This window comes from Heterodontus francisci, chromosome 5 (assembly GCF_036365525.1).
Source record: "Heterodontus francisci isolate sHetFra1 chromosome 5, sHetFra1.hap1, whole genome shotgun sequence".
Taxonomy (NCBI): domain Eukaryota; kingdom Metazoa; phylum Chordata; class Chondrichthyes; order Heterodontiformes; family Heterodontidae; genus Heterodontus; species Heterodontus francisci.
The window spans coordinates 151,000,851-151,018,116 of record NC_090375.1 but is presented as its reverse complement, the minus strand read 5'-3'; the positions used below and the strand labels follow the sequence as shown (position 1 = coordinate 151,018,116).

The following is a 17,266-nucleotide window of genomic DNA, read 5'->3' as shown; positions in this document are numbered from 1 at the left end:
TACTTGTCCATAGATTACTGAAGGCAGCAGCACATGTAGATAAGGTGGTTACGAAGGCATATGGGATACTCGCCTTTGTTAGTCGAGGCATAGAATATAAGAGCAGGGAGGTTATGATGGAGCTGTATAAAATGCTATTTAGGTCACAGCTGGAGTACTGTGTACAGTTCTGGTCGCCACACTATAGGAAGGATGTGATTGCACTGGAGAGGGTGCAGAGGAGATTCACCAGGATGTTGCCTGGGCTGGAGCATTTCAGCTATGAAGAGAGACTGGATAGGCTAGGGTTGTTTTCCTTAGAGCAGAGAAGGCTGAGGGGGGACCTGATTGAGGTATACAAAATTATGAGGGGCATAGATAGGAAGAAACTTTTTCCCTTAGCGGACGGGTCAATAACCAGGGGGCATAAATTTAAAGTAAGGGGCAGGAGGTTCAGAGGGGATTTGAGGAAAAATGTTTTCACCCAGAGGGTGGTTGGAATCTGGAACACACTGCCTGAAATGGTGGTAGAGGCAGGAACCCTCACAACATTTAAGAAGTATTTAGATGAGCACTTGAAACGCCATAGCATACAAGGCTACGGCCAAGTGCTGCAAAATCGGATTAGAATAGATAGATGCTTGATGGCCAGCACAGACACGATGGACCGAAGGGCCTGTTTCTGTGCTGTATAACTCTATGACTCTATAATCCATCTGTTACAGTGCTGTGCTGCATGCAATTTGATTGCCAATGGCTTTTTATTGAGAGCATTTCTACACGGTGCTTTTGTCACAAAGTTTTATAGTGTAAATCTTGCAACTTTTAGCTGAAAAACAGTGTTTCAGTTTTTTCTGCACTTCCATCAACTCTATCATTGCAATTTATCAAAGTTGTGGTTTGTGGTAATTCAGACTTTCTCAGCAAACTTTGGGAAAGTATGGTTTGATTTATCGAACGGGTGTGGTGGAGAAAAATTCATGCTGTATTAATGAGGCCTGGAACATGATGATGAACAGTGAATGCCTCTATCCTTTATATAGGGAAACGTCCTTTCCTAGACAAGTGTGTATGCTAGGAAGTGCAAATTGGTTCTCTTGCTACATCAGTGCTAGGCCGTTGGTAAATTAGAATATGAAGAGGAAGCATTTTCATAGAATTAGCCAGCGGTGACAGCTCAATTTGCAAAAGAAAACACGGATAATCTTAAATACCCTTCACATGAAGAATAGAGGCCACACCCAGTACTTCTCCAACTATCCAGTCTGTGATCTTGGCTTGGCAAAATTGTCGGTTTAAATGAGAAGACGTAATCATACACCTTAAATTACAATCGACATGTTTTGGCAGGGAAAAGGAGAGAAAAAAAGCACCTATTTTCACCAAAAGGTTATGGTTTCCTTTTTGTTGAGACTTTTAGATTGTACAAGTTTGACTTTGGTTGATTTTCATCTCCCACTTTTGGTCCCTTCCCCCCTGCCCTTTTTCCCTTCTTTGCCTCCTTCCACTTTTTGCCCTCTTAGCTTCGTCACCCTCTTTTCCTCTCACCTTCCACGGAAAACACAGGGGTTCCATATCAGAAGAGTTGAAGGCACAAATCCACATTTGACAACTCTGAATTTTCCTGTAGTACAATTCATCTGCCAGAAAAAAATACTGATTTTTCAAACAAGTTCATGCTGTAAACTTGACCAGGTTGTTCAAGGGATTGTTATTGATGGTCATACTGCTAGTGCAAGTCTAAGACATTAAACAATTAGTTACTGATTTTTTTTAAAAAAGCTTTTTTTTAAAACAAAACATCATATACTGCTTTTGTGCAATTAAAATTGTGCTCCTTAAGTCAGTGGATGAATTTGCTGGGCAATTGGATAATACCCTTTGCACTTAAAACCCATACTCTAAAATTTACTCTTGGAAGTTAGATTTTTTTTATTCGTTTATGGGATGTAGGCATCGCTGGCTAGGCCAGCATTTATTGGCCATCCCTAATTGCCCGTGAGAAGATGGCGGTGAGCTTCATATGCATCCTATTTACATTGACAATTCTTACCATATTGAACTTATTACAGGCTTCATTCTGAAGCATTAATACCTAAATGAACTCTCTTCCCGCATCCAACCCCACCCGCACCCACCCCCCCCACCCAACCCCCGCCATATCTATACACACCAAGATACTGTGTCTTTGAAGCACTGAAAGTGACAAGATTCTCCTTGCAAGATTGGAGAATAAGGAGGAGATCAAGATGCAATGATGCATTTGATTGGGGCCTGCCACGATTCTGGGTAAAGCTAGTGACTCCAGGAACTTCAGCTTTCATGTGGAAACTCAGATTATCCTTTAGGATAAGGTTAGTTTACTTAATGTGGAATGAGCTTTAGGTTAGCTGAAGAGTTTAAGTGTTGAGCAAGGAGCACTTGTGTAGTCTAGTGCTGGAAAAAGACTTGTTCAGCAATATGCACAATTGGAAACTGTCTTCAGAGCAACTGTATGAAAGGTAGGATGTCAGCTTAATTTATGTGAGCGACGGGTTGGGTAGAGGAATTTCCTGTTCACTGTAGATGTTGATATTAGTAGTTGCAGGGAAATATAGGTAATGGTGGAGATGGGTAGGCTTGCTCAGGTTTTGGGTTAAATTGGTTTTGACCAGTTTGAATTTGACTAAAATTAATCAAACCACAAAGCAAAACTCAAAACTCTGGTTTTGTTAACTCTACTAAAAAACCATTTGAGCAAACTTTCTCATCTCGATCTCTTTTGCCGAAGTGAAAACTGTTTGAGATGAAAACAAAGTTCATATTTCCTCCCCTTCCTACTCCCAATCTCACATTCTACTCAAGTCACCGTACAGTTTAGGTTACAGTGGGTCCTTTCTGACAGAGTTGTAATTTGCTGTTGGTTGATGGTTTCCAGCATTAACTTCTCCTTCCTGCAATAAAATACTGCATGCCAGCCTTTCTTTTCTGTCAGGATTCCGCATGCCTGATTGTGGAATAAGTATTTTGTGTGATAGTTGCAGTGTACTGGAGGTTAAGATAAGTTCATTAAAGCTAAGCAGATTTCTTAGAACTCTGGCCTAGCAATCCAGAGATCCTGGCTAATGCTCTGGGGACACAGGTTCAAATCCCACCATGGCAGGTGGTGAAATTTACATTCAATTAATAAAATCTTAAAATGCCCTTTGAAGTGGCTGAGCAAGCCACTCAGTTCAAGGGCAATTAGGGATGGGCAATAAATGCTGGCCTAGCTAGTGATACCCATGTCCCACAAAAAAAAACAGATTTTAAAAAATCTGGAATTAAAAAGCTAGTCTTCATAATGGTGACCATGAAACCATTGTCATAAAAACCGATCTGGTTCACTAATGTCCTTTAGGGAAGGAAATCTGCCATTTTGGTCCGGCCTCTGTGTGACTCCAGACCCACAGCAATGTGGTTTACTCTTAAATGCCCTCTGAAATGGCCGAGCAAGCCACTCAGTTGTACCAAACCACTAGATAAAAGTCTAAAAGGAATGAAACCAGATGGACCACCTGCCATCGACCTAGGCACCGGAAGCGACAACAGCAAACCTAGCCCTGTCAACCCTGCAACATCCTCCTTACTAACATCTGGGGGCTTGTGCCAAAATTGGGAGAGCTGTCCCACAGACTAGTCAAGCAACCGCCTGATATTGTCTGTAAGGTACGAATCCTTGAGTATGACTATGTCCCAGACACACCATCACCATCCCTGGGTATGTCCTGTCCCACTGGCAGGACAGATCCACCAGAGATGGCAGCACAGTGGTATACAGTCAAGAGGGAGTTGCCCTGGGAGTCCTCAACATTGAAGTCTCATGGCATCAGGTCAAACATGGGCACGGAAACCTCCTCCTGGTTACTATCAACCGCCACCCCCTCAGCTGATGAATCAGTACTCCTCCATGTTGAATACCACTTGGAAGAAGCACTGAGGGTGGTGAGGGCACAGAATGTACTCTGTGTGGGGGACTTCAATGTCCATCACCAAGAGTGGCTCGGTAGCGCCATTACTAACCAAACTGGCTGAGTCCTAACGGGCATAGCTGCGAGACTGGGTATGCGATAGATGGTGAGGGAGCCAACAAGAAGGGAAAACATACTTGGCCTCGTCCTCACCAGTCTATCTGGCACAGATGCACCTGTCCATGACCCTATTGGTAGGAGTGACCACCGTACAGTACTTGTGAAGACCAAATCCCGTCTTCACATTGAGGATACTGTACATCATATTGTGTGGCACTACCACCATGCTAAATGGGATAGATTTTGAACAGGTCTAGCAGCTCAAAACTGGGCATCCGTGAGGCGCTGTGGGCCATCAGCAGCAGCAGCAGAATTGTATTCAGCCATAATCTGTAACCTCGTGGCCCGGCATATCCCTCACTCCACCATTACTGTCAAGCTGGAGGATCAACTCTGGTTCAATGAAGAATGCAGGATGGCATGCCAGGAGTAGCACGAGGCATACCTAAAAATGAGGTGTCAACCTGGGGAAGCTACAACACAGGACTACTTGCATGCCAAATGACGGAAGTGGCATGCGAAAGACAGAGCTATGCGATCCCACAACCAGCAGATCAGATCTAAACTCTGTAGTCCTGTCACATCCAGTCGTGAATGGTGGTGGACAATTAAACAACTAACAGGAGGAGGCTCCACAAACATCCCCATCCTCAATGATGGGAGAGCCCAGCACATCAGTGCAAAAGTCAAGGCTGAAGCATTTGCATTGATCTTCAGCCAGAAGTGCCAAGTGGATGATACATCTCTGCCTTCTCTTGAGGTCCCCAGCATCACAGATGTCAGTCTTCAGCCAATTCGATGCACTCCATGTGATATCAAGAAATAGCTGAAGGTACTGGATACTGCAAAGGCCCTGACAACATTCCGGCAACAGTACTGAAGACTTGGGCTCCAGAACTAGCCGAGTCCCTAGCCAAGCTGCTCCAGTACAGTGACAATACTGTCATCTACTTGACAATGTGGAAAATTGCCCAGGTATGTCCTGTACACAAAAACAGGCCAAATCCAACCCTGGCCAATTACCGCTCCATCAGTCGAGTCTTGATCATCAGCAAAATTTTGGAAGGGGTCGTGGACAGTGCTATCAAGCAGCACTTTCTCAGCAATAAGCAACTCACTGGCACTCAGTTTAGGCTCCACCAGGGCCACTTGACTCCCGACCTCATTACAAGCTTGTTCCAAATATAGACAAAAGAGCTGAACTCGAGGTGAGGTGGGAGTGACTGCCCTTGATGTCAAGGCAGCATTTACCGAGTATGACATCAAGGAGCCCGAGCAAAACTGGAGTCAAAGGGAATCGGGGGAAAACTCTCCACTGATTGGAGTCATACCTAGCACAACAAAGATGGTTATGGTTGTCAGAGGTCAATCATCTCAGTCCCAGAACATCATTTTTATATACAAAAAACCTGCGACTGAGTACAGTATCACATCATAATTCGTAAAATATCAATCATTTGAGAAATACATTGATTCACAAACACATGTAAAAACATGATTGAATGATATGCACATTTTAAACTAGTCTTCTGTACCAATTGATCCTGGATCGACTGACACTGATATCCCAGGAGTTGCTCAGGGTAGTGACCTATGCCCAATCATCTTCAGCTGCTTCATCAATGACCTTCCCTCTATCATAAGGTCAAAAGTGGGGATGTTCGCAAATGATTGCACAATGTTCAGCATCATCCGCAACTCTTTGGATACTGAAGCAGTCTGTGTCCATATGCAGCTAGACCTGGCCAACATCTGTAAGGGGCTGATAAGTGTCAAGTAACATTCGTGCCACACAAGTGCCAGGCAATGACTATCCCAAGCAAGAGAGAATCTAACCATCTCCCCTTGACATTCAATGGCACTACCATCGCTGAATCCCCCACAATCAACATCCTGCATATTACCGTTGACCTGAAACTGAACTGGAGTAGCCATCTCAGTCCTGTGACTACAAGAGCAGGTCAGAGACTGGGAATTCTGCTGTGAGTAACTCACCTCCTGACTCCCCAAAGCCTGTCCACCATCTACAAGGCACAAACCAGGAGTGTGATGGAATACTCTCCACTTGCCTGGATGAATGCAGCTCCAACAACACTCAAGAAGCTTGACACCATCCAGGACAAAGCAGCTATTTGATTGGCACCTCGTCCACCACCTTCAACATTCATTCCCTCCCCCACTGACGCACAGTGGCTGCAGTGTGTACCATCTACAAGATGCACTGCAGCAATGCACCAAGGCTCCTTCGACAGCACCTTCCAAACCCGTGACCTCTACCATCCAGAAGGACAAATACAGCAGGTAAATGCGAACACCACTACCTGAAAGTTCCTTTCCAAGCCACACACTATTTGAGTTGAAATTATATCACCGTTCCTTCACTGTCATTGGGTCAAAATCCTGGAACTCCCTCCCTAACAGCTCTGTGAGTTTACCTACACAACATGGACTGCAGTAGTTCAAGAAGGCAGCTCACCACCAGCTTCTCAAGGGCAATTAGGGATGGGTAATAAATGCTGGCCTAGCCAGCGAGACCCAAATCCCATGAAAGAATATTAAAAAAGTCTGCCTCTGTTGACTAATTTAAAGGGTATTGCTTTTTATTTATAGTGTAGACATGTCATCTTTAAACTGAATTCAGGGCAGTGATGAATGATCACTCCAGGTGATATAGACAGCTGATACTTTAATACACATTCAAGTCAGATACTGATTGCAGAAACATGGTTGGAGGTAGCATTGGAAGAATATCTGGAAAGCTGTTTGCTACTTGAGTAAGACTTTAGTTTTTCCAACTTGTTCAAATTATTTTTTCACTTGCCAGAAAGCCTCCTTTCTTGAATGTTAGCTGAACAAAATTAAATACCAGTTAACAGGACAAAATGCACCTTCTGATATGAATGAGAAACTTGTTACTGGGAGAAAGATGTGTTGGAGGCCACTGAGGAGCAGATGCAGTAAGAAAGGAGAGATGGAAACCATCATACTGCACTGCTGTTAGTTACAAGAAAATAAGTTACCATTTTTGTAGCTTCCCAAAGTTCCCAAGTAATTCTCTGGGCTAAATGGAGATTTGAACCTTGCAGTTGTAGTTCTAGGTTCTTTGAAAGAGAAGGGAATCTTGACAAGGTGCACACATTGCCGATGCTGGTACCAGAGGATGGTAGGGACCCAGCTTTCGTTGGTTACTTGATGGTATGTTTTACTCCTGTTCCCATGTAAGACTAAGGGACTATTATTGTTCCCTCAGTTGAACTGTGAGTATGCCATGCGAGGTGGAACCTGACACTTGGCAGTCAACTTGCCAGGCTGTGGTTCATCACCAATGTATTACAAACCAACACAATTCAAACTGAAAATTTGGGCTTGGACACAACAGATTTCTGTAGGCGGGAGCTGGGATTGTGTAAATTGCTGCTCACAATTTCAGCCGCTTGCCCCAAGTAGCACTCAGAAGTGAAGAGACCCTTCATGGTGAAAGTTAGTTTATTGCTTGCAATCATTCACCATCAATGTGTTTCTCCACGGAGACTCAGAGTAGGTAAATGTGTCAGCCTTGACTCAGTGGTAATACTCCTGCTGCTGAATTAGAAGGTTGTGGGTTCAAGTTCCACTCCACTTAAGCACATAATCTGGGCTGACACTTCAATACAGTACTTGAGAGAGTGCTGCACTGTCAGAAGTGTCAACTTTTGGATGAGATGTTAACTCAAGGCCTGCCCTCTCAAATGGAAGTAAAATATCCTATGACACTCTTCGAAGAAGAACAGGGATGTTTCCCCAGTGTTCTGAACAACATTTATCCCTTAACCAATGCCAAAAACAGAGGATCTGAGGAGTATCTCGTTGCTGTTTGTGGGATCTTGTTATGCACAAATTGGCTGCCAAGTTTTCTACATTACAACAGTGACTATACTTCAAAAGTACTTCATTAGGACATCCTGAAGTCATGAAAGGTGCTTTATAAATGCAACTTTTTTCTTTGTAATGTGTAAACTCTCTCTCTGCATTGTCAACAAAGCTGCCAATTTACCATCACCCTTGTTTTGCTCTATTTCCTCTTGCCCAGTGCTGCTAAATGGCAGAGATATAGCAGTGCAGGCTGGTCCTGACTATGCCACACTTGTGGATGGCACCTGGCTCTGAGATTCCAGTTCTCAGCAGATGTGTTCTTCACCTCATCACCCTGGTGTATGAATGGCCTGGCTGCAGTGCTACCAGCATACAGTTGGCAGAAAAGCTGTGCCTCAGCACACGTTGATTGCATTGGAATATTTTGATTGAGGCTGTGTCACAATCAATAGAAAGCACTGACCCAAGGCAGCAATATTCCTGCTGTTACTTTCAATGGAACCAATTATTGTCTTTCCCCTGAGGAGAATGCTTCATCTTCTTTTAAGACAAGGGTTGAACTGTACTGTATCCTTGCAAATTACCATCGCATTTCCAACTTCCCTTTCCTCCAAAGTCTTTGAACATGTTGTTGCCTCTCAAATCCATGCCCATCTTTCCCGCAACTCCATGCTTGAATGCTCCCAATCAGATTTCCAGTCCACCACAGGACTGAAACGGCACTCAGCAAAGTCACAAATGACATCCAATGTGACTGTGACTGCAGTAAACCATTCCTCCTCGTCCTTCTCAACCTTTATGCAGCCTTTGACAAAGTTGACTACACCATCCTCCTCCAACAACTGTCTGGCTGGATGGGACTGCCCTTGTCTGGTGCTATTCCTATTTATTCAGTGATAGCCAGAGAATCACCTGCAATGGCTTTTCTTCCGTTTCTCACACCATTATCTCTAGAGCCCCCAATGATTTATCCTTGGCCCGCTCCTATTTCTCATCTACATGCTTCCTCTCAACGACATCATCCGAAAACACAATGCCAGGTTCCATTCACATTGTAGGCCTGAGGCCTGCAGCTACTACTTTATGTACGCTGAGAACACCCAGCTCCAGCTCACCACCACTTCTCTGGATCCCTCCACACTGCTTGTCCAACATCCAGCATGGATGAGCAGAAATTTCATCCAGTTAAATATTGGGCAGATTGAAGTCGTTGTCTTTGGTCCTCGCTACAAACTCTCTTCCCCAGCCACTAATTCCATTCCTCACCTTGGCCACTGTCTGAGGCAGAACACTCATGAGACGAGCTTCCGACTCCATATCCTCTCCAATACCAGGACCGCCTAATTCCACCTCCGTAACACCACCCAGGTCTGCTCCTGCTACAGCTCATCTGCTGCTGAAGCCCTCACCCATACTTTTGTTACCTATAGACTCGACTATTCCAATGCCCTTCTGGCTGACCTCCCACCTTGCGCTCTCCATAAACTTGAGCTAACCCAAAAGTCTGCTTCCCATATCCTAACATGCACCAAGTCCTGTTCATCCATCAGCTCTGTGTTTGGTGACCTACATTGAGCCTTGGTTCAGCCTCAATTTTAAAATTTGCGTCTTTCTTTTCAAATCTGTCTATGGCCTTGCCCTTCCCTATCTCTGTAACCTGCTCCAGCCCTACAACCCTCCAAGACCACTGTGCTTCTCCAATTCCAGCCTCTTGTGCATCCTGGATTTTCATCGCTCCACCATTGGCAGCTAAGCTCTGGAATTCCCTCCCTAAACCTCTCTGCCTCTCTACTTCTCCCTCCTCCTTTCTGATGCCCGTTAAAACCTAGCTCTGATCAAGCTTTTGGTCATCTATGTAGCTCAGTGTCAAAAATGTTCGGACAACGTATGTCAGCCAAGAGCGATGTCTCAATTCATTCCATCTTCGCTGCTTCCGGAGAATCCTTCGCATCATGTGGCAGGACCGTATCTCCAACACAGAAGTCCTCGAGGCGGCCAACATCCCCAGCATATACACCCTACTGAGCCAGCGGCGCTTGAGATGGCTTAGCCATGTGAGCCGCTTGGAAGATGGCAGGATCCCCAAAGACACATTGTACAGCGAACTCGTCGCTGGTATCAGACCCATCGGCCGTCCATGTCTCCGCTTTAAAGACATCTGCAAACGCGACATGAAGTCCTGTGACATTGATCACAAGTTGTGGGAGTCAGTTGCCAGTGATCGGCAGAGCTGGCGGACAGCCATAAAGGCAGGGATAAAGTGTGGCGAGGCGAAGAGACTTAGCAATTGGCAGGAAAAAAGACAGAAGCGCAAGGGGGAGAGCCAACTGTATAACAGCCCCGACAACCAATTTTATCTGCAGCACCTATGGAAGAGTCTGTCACTCTAGAATTGGCCTTTATAGCCACTCCAGGCACTGCTTCACAAACCACTGACCACCTCCAGGCGCTTACCCATTGTCTCTCGAGACAAGGAGGCCAAAGAAGAAGAAGTGTCAAAAATGTTCGTTGTTAACGCACCTGTGAAGTAAGTGCCTTGGAATGCTTTACTATGTTAAAGGCAGTGGAGGCCAAGTCATTAAATATACTCAAGCAGGAGATAGATAAATTTCTTAATGCCAAGGGATCAAAGGATATGGGGAGAAAACGGGAACAGGATACTGAATTAGACGATCAGCCATGATCTTTTTGAATGGTGGAGTAGGCCCGAAGGGCCGAATGGCCTACTCCTGCTCCTATTTTCTTTGTTTCTATGTTTCTAAATGTAAGTTGTTCTCTACTGAAATATTTCCCATTATCCTAACCATACATCACAGTGAAACTTTGGCAACATTAGGTGAGCGGTAGGATGTAAAGATGTTTACCATGGTGTAACCTATAACCTTATGCCTTCAAAAGTGCACACTTAAAGTCTCAAGGATATTTGGATGGAGTTTTCTACGTCCTGAACATTTCATATGAAATAACTTCTTCATTTAGCTTCAAAAAATGACAAGTAAGACCTGTCATACCCCATTGGAAAAAAAAGGAAGGTCCAGTTGGAGGGGGCATGATGGTGTTTTTTCTGTTTGTGTGACCATTTACTTTTACTGTGCTCATTTTCTGGAATTGTAGATATTTTGCTAAAATAAACACACTGACAAAATTTCCACAAAGCAAGAAATTGAGCCAGGGCAGGGGAGGAGGAGGGAGAGGAGGTGTGTATTAAACATCTCTGATATTCTGATTTTGCAGTGCAAATACTTACGGCTCTATTGCTCGAATTGTTGATGACGATTAAAAGAATTTTTTTTACTATCATTTGGCCCAATAAAGAAAGAATTTACAACCATCTTGCATCTTATCATTTCCCCAGGATGTCCAAAAACTCTTCATAACCAATAAATTACTTTCCAGGTGCTTCTGTTACCTAGGTAACTGCAGAAGCCAATTCTACATAGTGAGGTCTCACAAGCAGCAATTGAGATAAATAATTAGTTAATCTGTTGCTTTTGTGGTTTGCCACGACACGTGGAGAACTTCCTGTTCCTCTTCAGTAATGCCATTGGGTCTTTAACATTTACCTGAACAAGAAGATGGGGCCTCGCTATAACCCTGTGATTCAAAAAAACAGCACCTTTAACACTGCAGCATTCACTGACTACTGCACTAAACTGTCAGTCTAGATTATGTGCTCAAGTCTCTGGAATGGACTTTCTGATTCAGAGGCCAGAGTGCTACCACTGAACCAAGGGTGACATTTAACTTGCAATCTAAAGAAAGACTTGCATTTATATAGCTCCTTTCACAACCTCAGGATGTCCCAATGCGCTTTGCAACTAATTAAATACTTTTGAAGTGCTTTTGTAATGTAGGAAACATGGAAGTGGCCCTCAAGACAAAATCACATATAGCTGAGAGACCCGCAAAGCAAAAAAAAAATCCTTTAGTCATTTCTGGTTTGAAGCTAATCTTATTTCACTCAAGTGGACAATTTTATAGGTGCACAGATATGACAAAATGCCTTTTCGATACATACATATACCACATTCAGTGGCAAAAGAACCATGTGATTTGATGTGCTTTGGAGTCCGCTTAGCATTAAAATTCTGAGAGAACGAATTCCCAGAGTAAAATTGATTCTACTGCTTCTCCCCATTACTCTCGCTGTCTTCCATTTAGCATGTTAGTTTCCTGACAGTAGAGTACACAGCACTTAGCAGCTGGTTTGTGAAACCATCAGTCAGGAAATTGTATGATAAATAGCAGGTATGGAGGTTTAGTGGCATTTTGTTCTGCTTCAGCAGTTTTAGCCTGACTTCGGAAAAGTCATCATGTGGCATTTTGTCAAGGGCTGCAACAGAAGATGGTAACAGTACAGTAACTTATTACACAGACACTTGAGTTATGATGTTCTCCAGATGTATTGTTCATGTGTGAATAATAAGTCACGAGATGGATAATTATGCTGGATCTAGTCATGCAGGCCATTTCCAGTCACATGGGTTTGTCCCAAGCAGGCTATGTAGTATGATGGACTGTTCCTGTTTTGTGGCTCAAAGCTGCGGTGTGGAAAACGGGGCAGAAATGAACAATTGCTCAAGGAGCTGAGTTCATTTATTTATAGTTGAGTTCTGATGGTAATGAAATTCATTGGTTTTGTTCCATTTGTGACAGTTAAAGTACCTGTGTATGTGTTCCAGCTTGCCTTTGGGTAGTTTGTTTTTGTGAGACATTCATTCAACAGATTTTTAACATCCCGACTGCTGATATTAAATGTTCTGTGTGTTTTGAATATTTCTTGTCCGCTATATTGCAAACTTTTGTTGATTATACAGTAAATCAAGAACTCCTGCTAATCATCTTGAGAGACTGTAATCATGACTGAAATAGACAAAATTGGAGCCCACTTGTTTCCAGGTCCGTTGAACTGGTGGATCTTTCATGCAGAGTCCATCCGATTGCTGCAGGAAACCTTGAAGTGAAATGAGTTGCTGCTACAAAAACTGCAACTGGAGCAAGGGTGAGGTGGAGGGTGGAGAAAACTGTGTGATTGTATGAAGGAAACACAGAGCTGTTACCAGTTGTCCCTGGCCTCTGCCAGTTGCAGGCCTGTCTGGAGTGAGCATCTTGCAGTTCCTTCGTTCACTGGCTCCATGGTTGGGTTTGCTGGTTATAGATCTGTTCCAGTTGTTGCCAGCTGTTCATGTTGCATTTCGTTGACTAGTGTAACTCCGGCAGTTTTAGTTTTTAAGTAGCTGTCCAAGATATATGCTTGTATCATGGGTTCCATGAGAAGTTGTTTGGCAGAACTAGATCATAAGCAGTTCTTTTGATACAATGTAACTGAGCACATTAACCCACAGGGGACAGGTAAGAAAACTCTTAAGTCCGTTAATGAAAAAAGTTATTGAACGTGTCAGAAAATGTTTGGGGAGAAATTTTAGCTCTCCATGCTTGGCAGAAACCAAAAGGGTGGGGGACCGGTTAAAATGATATGGACGAATTACCTGATCTGTCTTCGATCTGTTGTGATTCTAAAAGTCCTGGTTTTTCAGACATGTGAGAAGTCCGCCTGAATCAAGGGTGACATTTAACTTGCAATCTAAAGAAAGACTTGCATTTATATAGCTCCTTTCACAACCTCAGGATGTCCCAATGCGCTTTGCAACTAATTAAATACTTTTGAAGTGCTTTTGTAATGTAGGAAACATGGAAGTGGCCCTCAAGACAAAATCACATATAGCTGAGAGACCCGCAAAGCAAAAAAAAAATCCTTTAGTCATTTCTGGTTTGAAGCTAATCTTATTTCACTCAAGTGGACAATTTTATAGGTGCACAGATATGACAAAATGCCTTTTCGATACATACATATACCACATTCAGTGGCAAAAGAACCATGTGATTTGATGTGCTTTGGAGTCCGCTTAGCATTAAAATTCTGAGAGAACGAATTCCCAGAGTAAAATTGATTCTACTGCTTCTCCCCATTACTCTCGCTGTCTTCCATTTAGCATGTTAGTTGCCTATTGGTACCAGAGTTCTTATAACTCCACAGTGAGGAAGGATGCTATAGTTCCACTCAGCATAAATAGAGAAGTCCAGTAGTCTTATTCCTTTGTAGTTGTTACTCTTATTCAATTTACTTGAATTGCCCAATCGCATTGTCATTACAAGGGAGCTCTAATAATTCATCTGGTTTAAAAATATCCCATTTACCATGCATATAATATATAGGTTATAACAGAAGCTGAAATTGAACCTTGTAAATCAGAGGAAGGTAGTATAGATCTTCAAAAAGACATAGACAAGTTGGTGGAATGGGCTGACAAGTGGCAGATGAAGTTCAGTGTGGAGAAATGTGAAGTATTCATTTTGGTAGGAAGAACATGGAGAGACGATATAAAATAAAGGGTACAACAGAGGAATCTGGGTGTACGTGTGCTTAAGTCATTGAAGGTGGCAGGACAGGTTGAGAGAGTGGTCAATAAAACATAAAGTATCCTAGGCTTTATTAGTAGGGGCATAGAGTACAAGAGCAAGGAGGTTATGTTGAACTTGTATAAGACACTAGCTCGGCCTCAGCTGGAGTATTACGCCCAGTTCTGGGTGCCACACTTTAGGAAAGATGTGATGGCATTGGAGAGAGTACAGAAAAGATTCACGAGAATGGGATGAGGAACTTCATTTACAAAGATAGATTGGCGAAGTTGGGACTGTTTTCCTTGGAGAAGAGAAGGCTGAGAGGAGATTTGATAGAGGTATTCAAAATCAAGACGGCTCTGGATAGAGTAGATAGAGAGAAACTGTTCCCACTCGTGAAAGGATCAAGAACAAGAGGCCACAGATTTAAGGTAATTGGCAAAAGAAGCAATGGCGACATGAGAAAAATATTTTTCGCGCAGTGAGTGGTTAGGATCTGGAATGCACTGCCAGAGAGTGCGGTGGAGGCAGGTTCAATCGAGGCATTCAAAAGGGAATTAAATAATTATCTGAAAAGAATGAATGTCCAGGGTTATGGGGAGAAGGCGGAGGAATGGCATTAAGTGAATTTCTCACTCAGAGAGCTGGTGCAGACACGATGGGCCGAATAGTCTCTTTCTGTGCTGTAACAGCTCTGCGATTCTATGATAATTTTTTTGGCAAGTCAATATTTTGTCAATAATATAGTTCAGTTGAATTATGTGATTTGAAGAAGCTTCTGGAGCAGTCGCTAAAAAGTCTAGTGATTTGACCAAAACTTCTAAAAGTGAAGGGTAACTCTTTGGATATTTTTAAAATGTTAATCTTTTTGAGTAAAGACAAAAAGCAGAAAGTGACCAGCTATCCATTTTAGAAAGATGCAAATGTGGAGAAGTGTTCCAACTTTCACAACCTGATACTATTTAATTGGTAGAGTATTGATGCAGGAGTTGCCTTCCAGCATGTCTGGCACTGTATCTGACCACAGACCTGACACTGGGGAACAGTGAGAGAAAAGAGGAACGTTCATTTGGGTAGCACATTTCATGACTTCAGGACTTCCCAAAGTATTTTACAGCCAATTAAGTACTTTTGAAGTGTTGTCACCTTTTTAATGTAACAAATGCAGTAGCCCATTTGTGGACAGTAAGATCCCACAGACAGCAATGAAATAATGACCTGATTTTAGTGATGCTATGTGAGGAATATGCAATGGCCAGGACACTGGGAGAAAGCCCAAGCTTTTCTTTGAAATAATACCTGAGAGGACAGATAGAGCTTGAGTTTAATGCCTCATCTGAAAGATGACTGCTTCAACAGTGCAGCACTCCTCAGTACTGCATTGGACTGTCAAGTTAGAACTTGTGTTCAAGTCTCTGGAGTAGAACTTGAATGCACAACCTTCTTAGTCAGAAGCGAATGTGCAAGCATTGAGCCAACGCTGACACCATTAAATTGAACAGAAATAACGTTGCCTCAGGGTAGTGCATTAAAAAATGGTGACCTCTTTCAAATAATATTGTTAACAATGGTCTATCAGTTAATACAGCCCGAAGGTTCAGTGTGATAATGAAGTGTGCTTTGAGATTTGCCTCTAACTTTCTGGTCTCTTGTTTTCTCTCATTTTACAGCTCCACACCCACTTTTCCCGTCCTTCCACCCACCTGTTCCAATCGATGCCAGACATCATGAGGGGCGCTACCATTATGACCCATCACCTCTTGCCCCAGTGCACATGTGAGTATGATCCATCACTGTCCTGGATAACATTTGTTAAGTAAAACTTACTGTAGAATTTGTCTAATTAATTGCTTTTCTTGACCAGGGTAATATTGTTTGAAAAGCAAATGTTATCATCAACACCAGCTTTAAACCAAATTTTTATGACGTGGTAGGGTTCACTCCAGCATCTGAGTTTATTCGTAAACATTGGCCTGGATCTTGTGGTAAAAATAACAGTGAGCCTATCAGCGCTCACTGTTATTAAGAAGTAAATCAGACAACAACTCCCAGTGACCACACATACATAATTAAATGTGGAAAGCAGGAAGTTGCTGGCCAAGTTGCTCTGTTCCTGCAGAAGCATCGTTCTAACAGTATCTTGCTAAAAGACTCAGCATTCACATACATGGAAGGAGGTGATGTTGCGATTCCTACCCATTAGATAGCCATTAAACGTGCCAGAAAAGGTTAGTGCTTGTCCATTCAAGTGTAAGTGAAATTTTAATGGAGTGATAAGTCTTAATTACTGCCAAACAACCTCTCTGGCACCAAAAATTTACTTTTAAAAGTGAGGGGTGCCATTCCTTCAGATTTTAATTATTGTTGGAGATTTTTTAAACAACAAAATAAAGTATTTCTCTTTCACATTTTCATTCTGTCTCATACATAAGAACAGAAGAACATAAGAAATAAGATCAGGAGTAAGTCATTCAGCCCTCGAGCCTGCTCCGCTATTTAATAAGATCATGGCTGATCTGACTGTGGCCTTAACTCCACTTTACTGTCTGCCCCCTCCCATAACCCTTGACTCCCTTGTCAATCAAACTTCTGTGTAACTCAGCCTTGAATATATTCAACTCAGCCTCCATTGCTCATTGGGGAAGAGAATTACAAACACTAACAGCCCTCTGAGAGAAGAAATTCCTCCTCATCTCTGACTTAAATGGGAGATCCCTTAATTTTAAATAGTTCCCCCTAATTCTAGATTTCCCCACGAGGGGAAGCATCCTCTCAGCATCTACCCTATCAAGCCCCCTCAGAATCTTATGTTTCAATAAGATCACGTCTCAATCTGCTAAACTCCAATGAGATAGGACCAACTTGCTCAACTTTTCCTCATAAGACAAACCCCTTCATCCCAAGAATCAGCTTAGTGAACATTCTCTGAACTGTTTGAAATGCAAGTATGTCCCTCCATAACTAAGGAGACTAAAACTGTACGC

At 42.9% G+C, this 17,266-nt stretch overlaps 1 protein-coding gene across 1 annotated transcript in view; it reads left to right on the top strand.

The window, feature by feature from the left end:
• The window catches only part of LOC137369634 (transcriptional activator GLI3-like), a 471,074-nt gene that overhangs the window by 284,211 nt on the left and 169,597 nt on the right, over positions 1 to 17,266 (top strand). Inside the window, exon 4 of the mRNA XM_068030965.1 lies at positions 15,953 to 16,058. Coding sequence (XP_067887066.1) covers positions 15,953 to 16,058 — 106 coding nt within the window. The remainder of the gene's footprint in view (positions 1 to 15,952; positions 16,059 to 17,266) is intronic.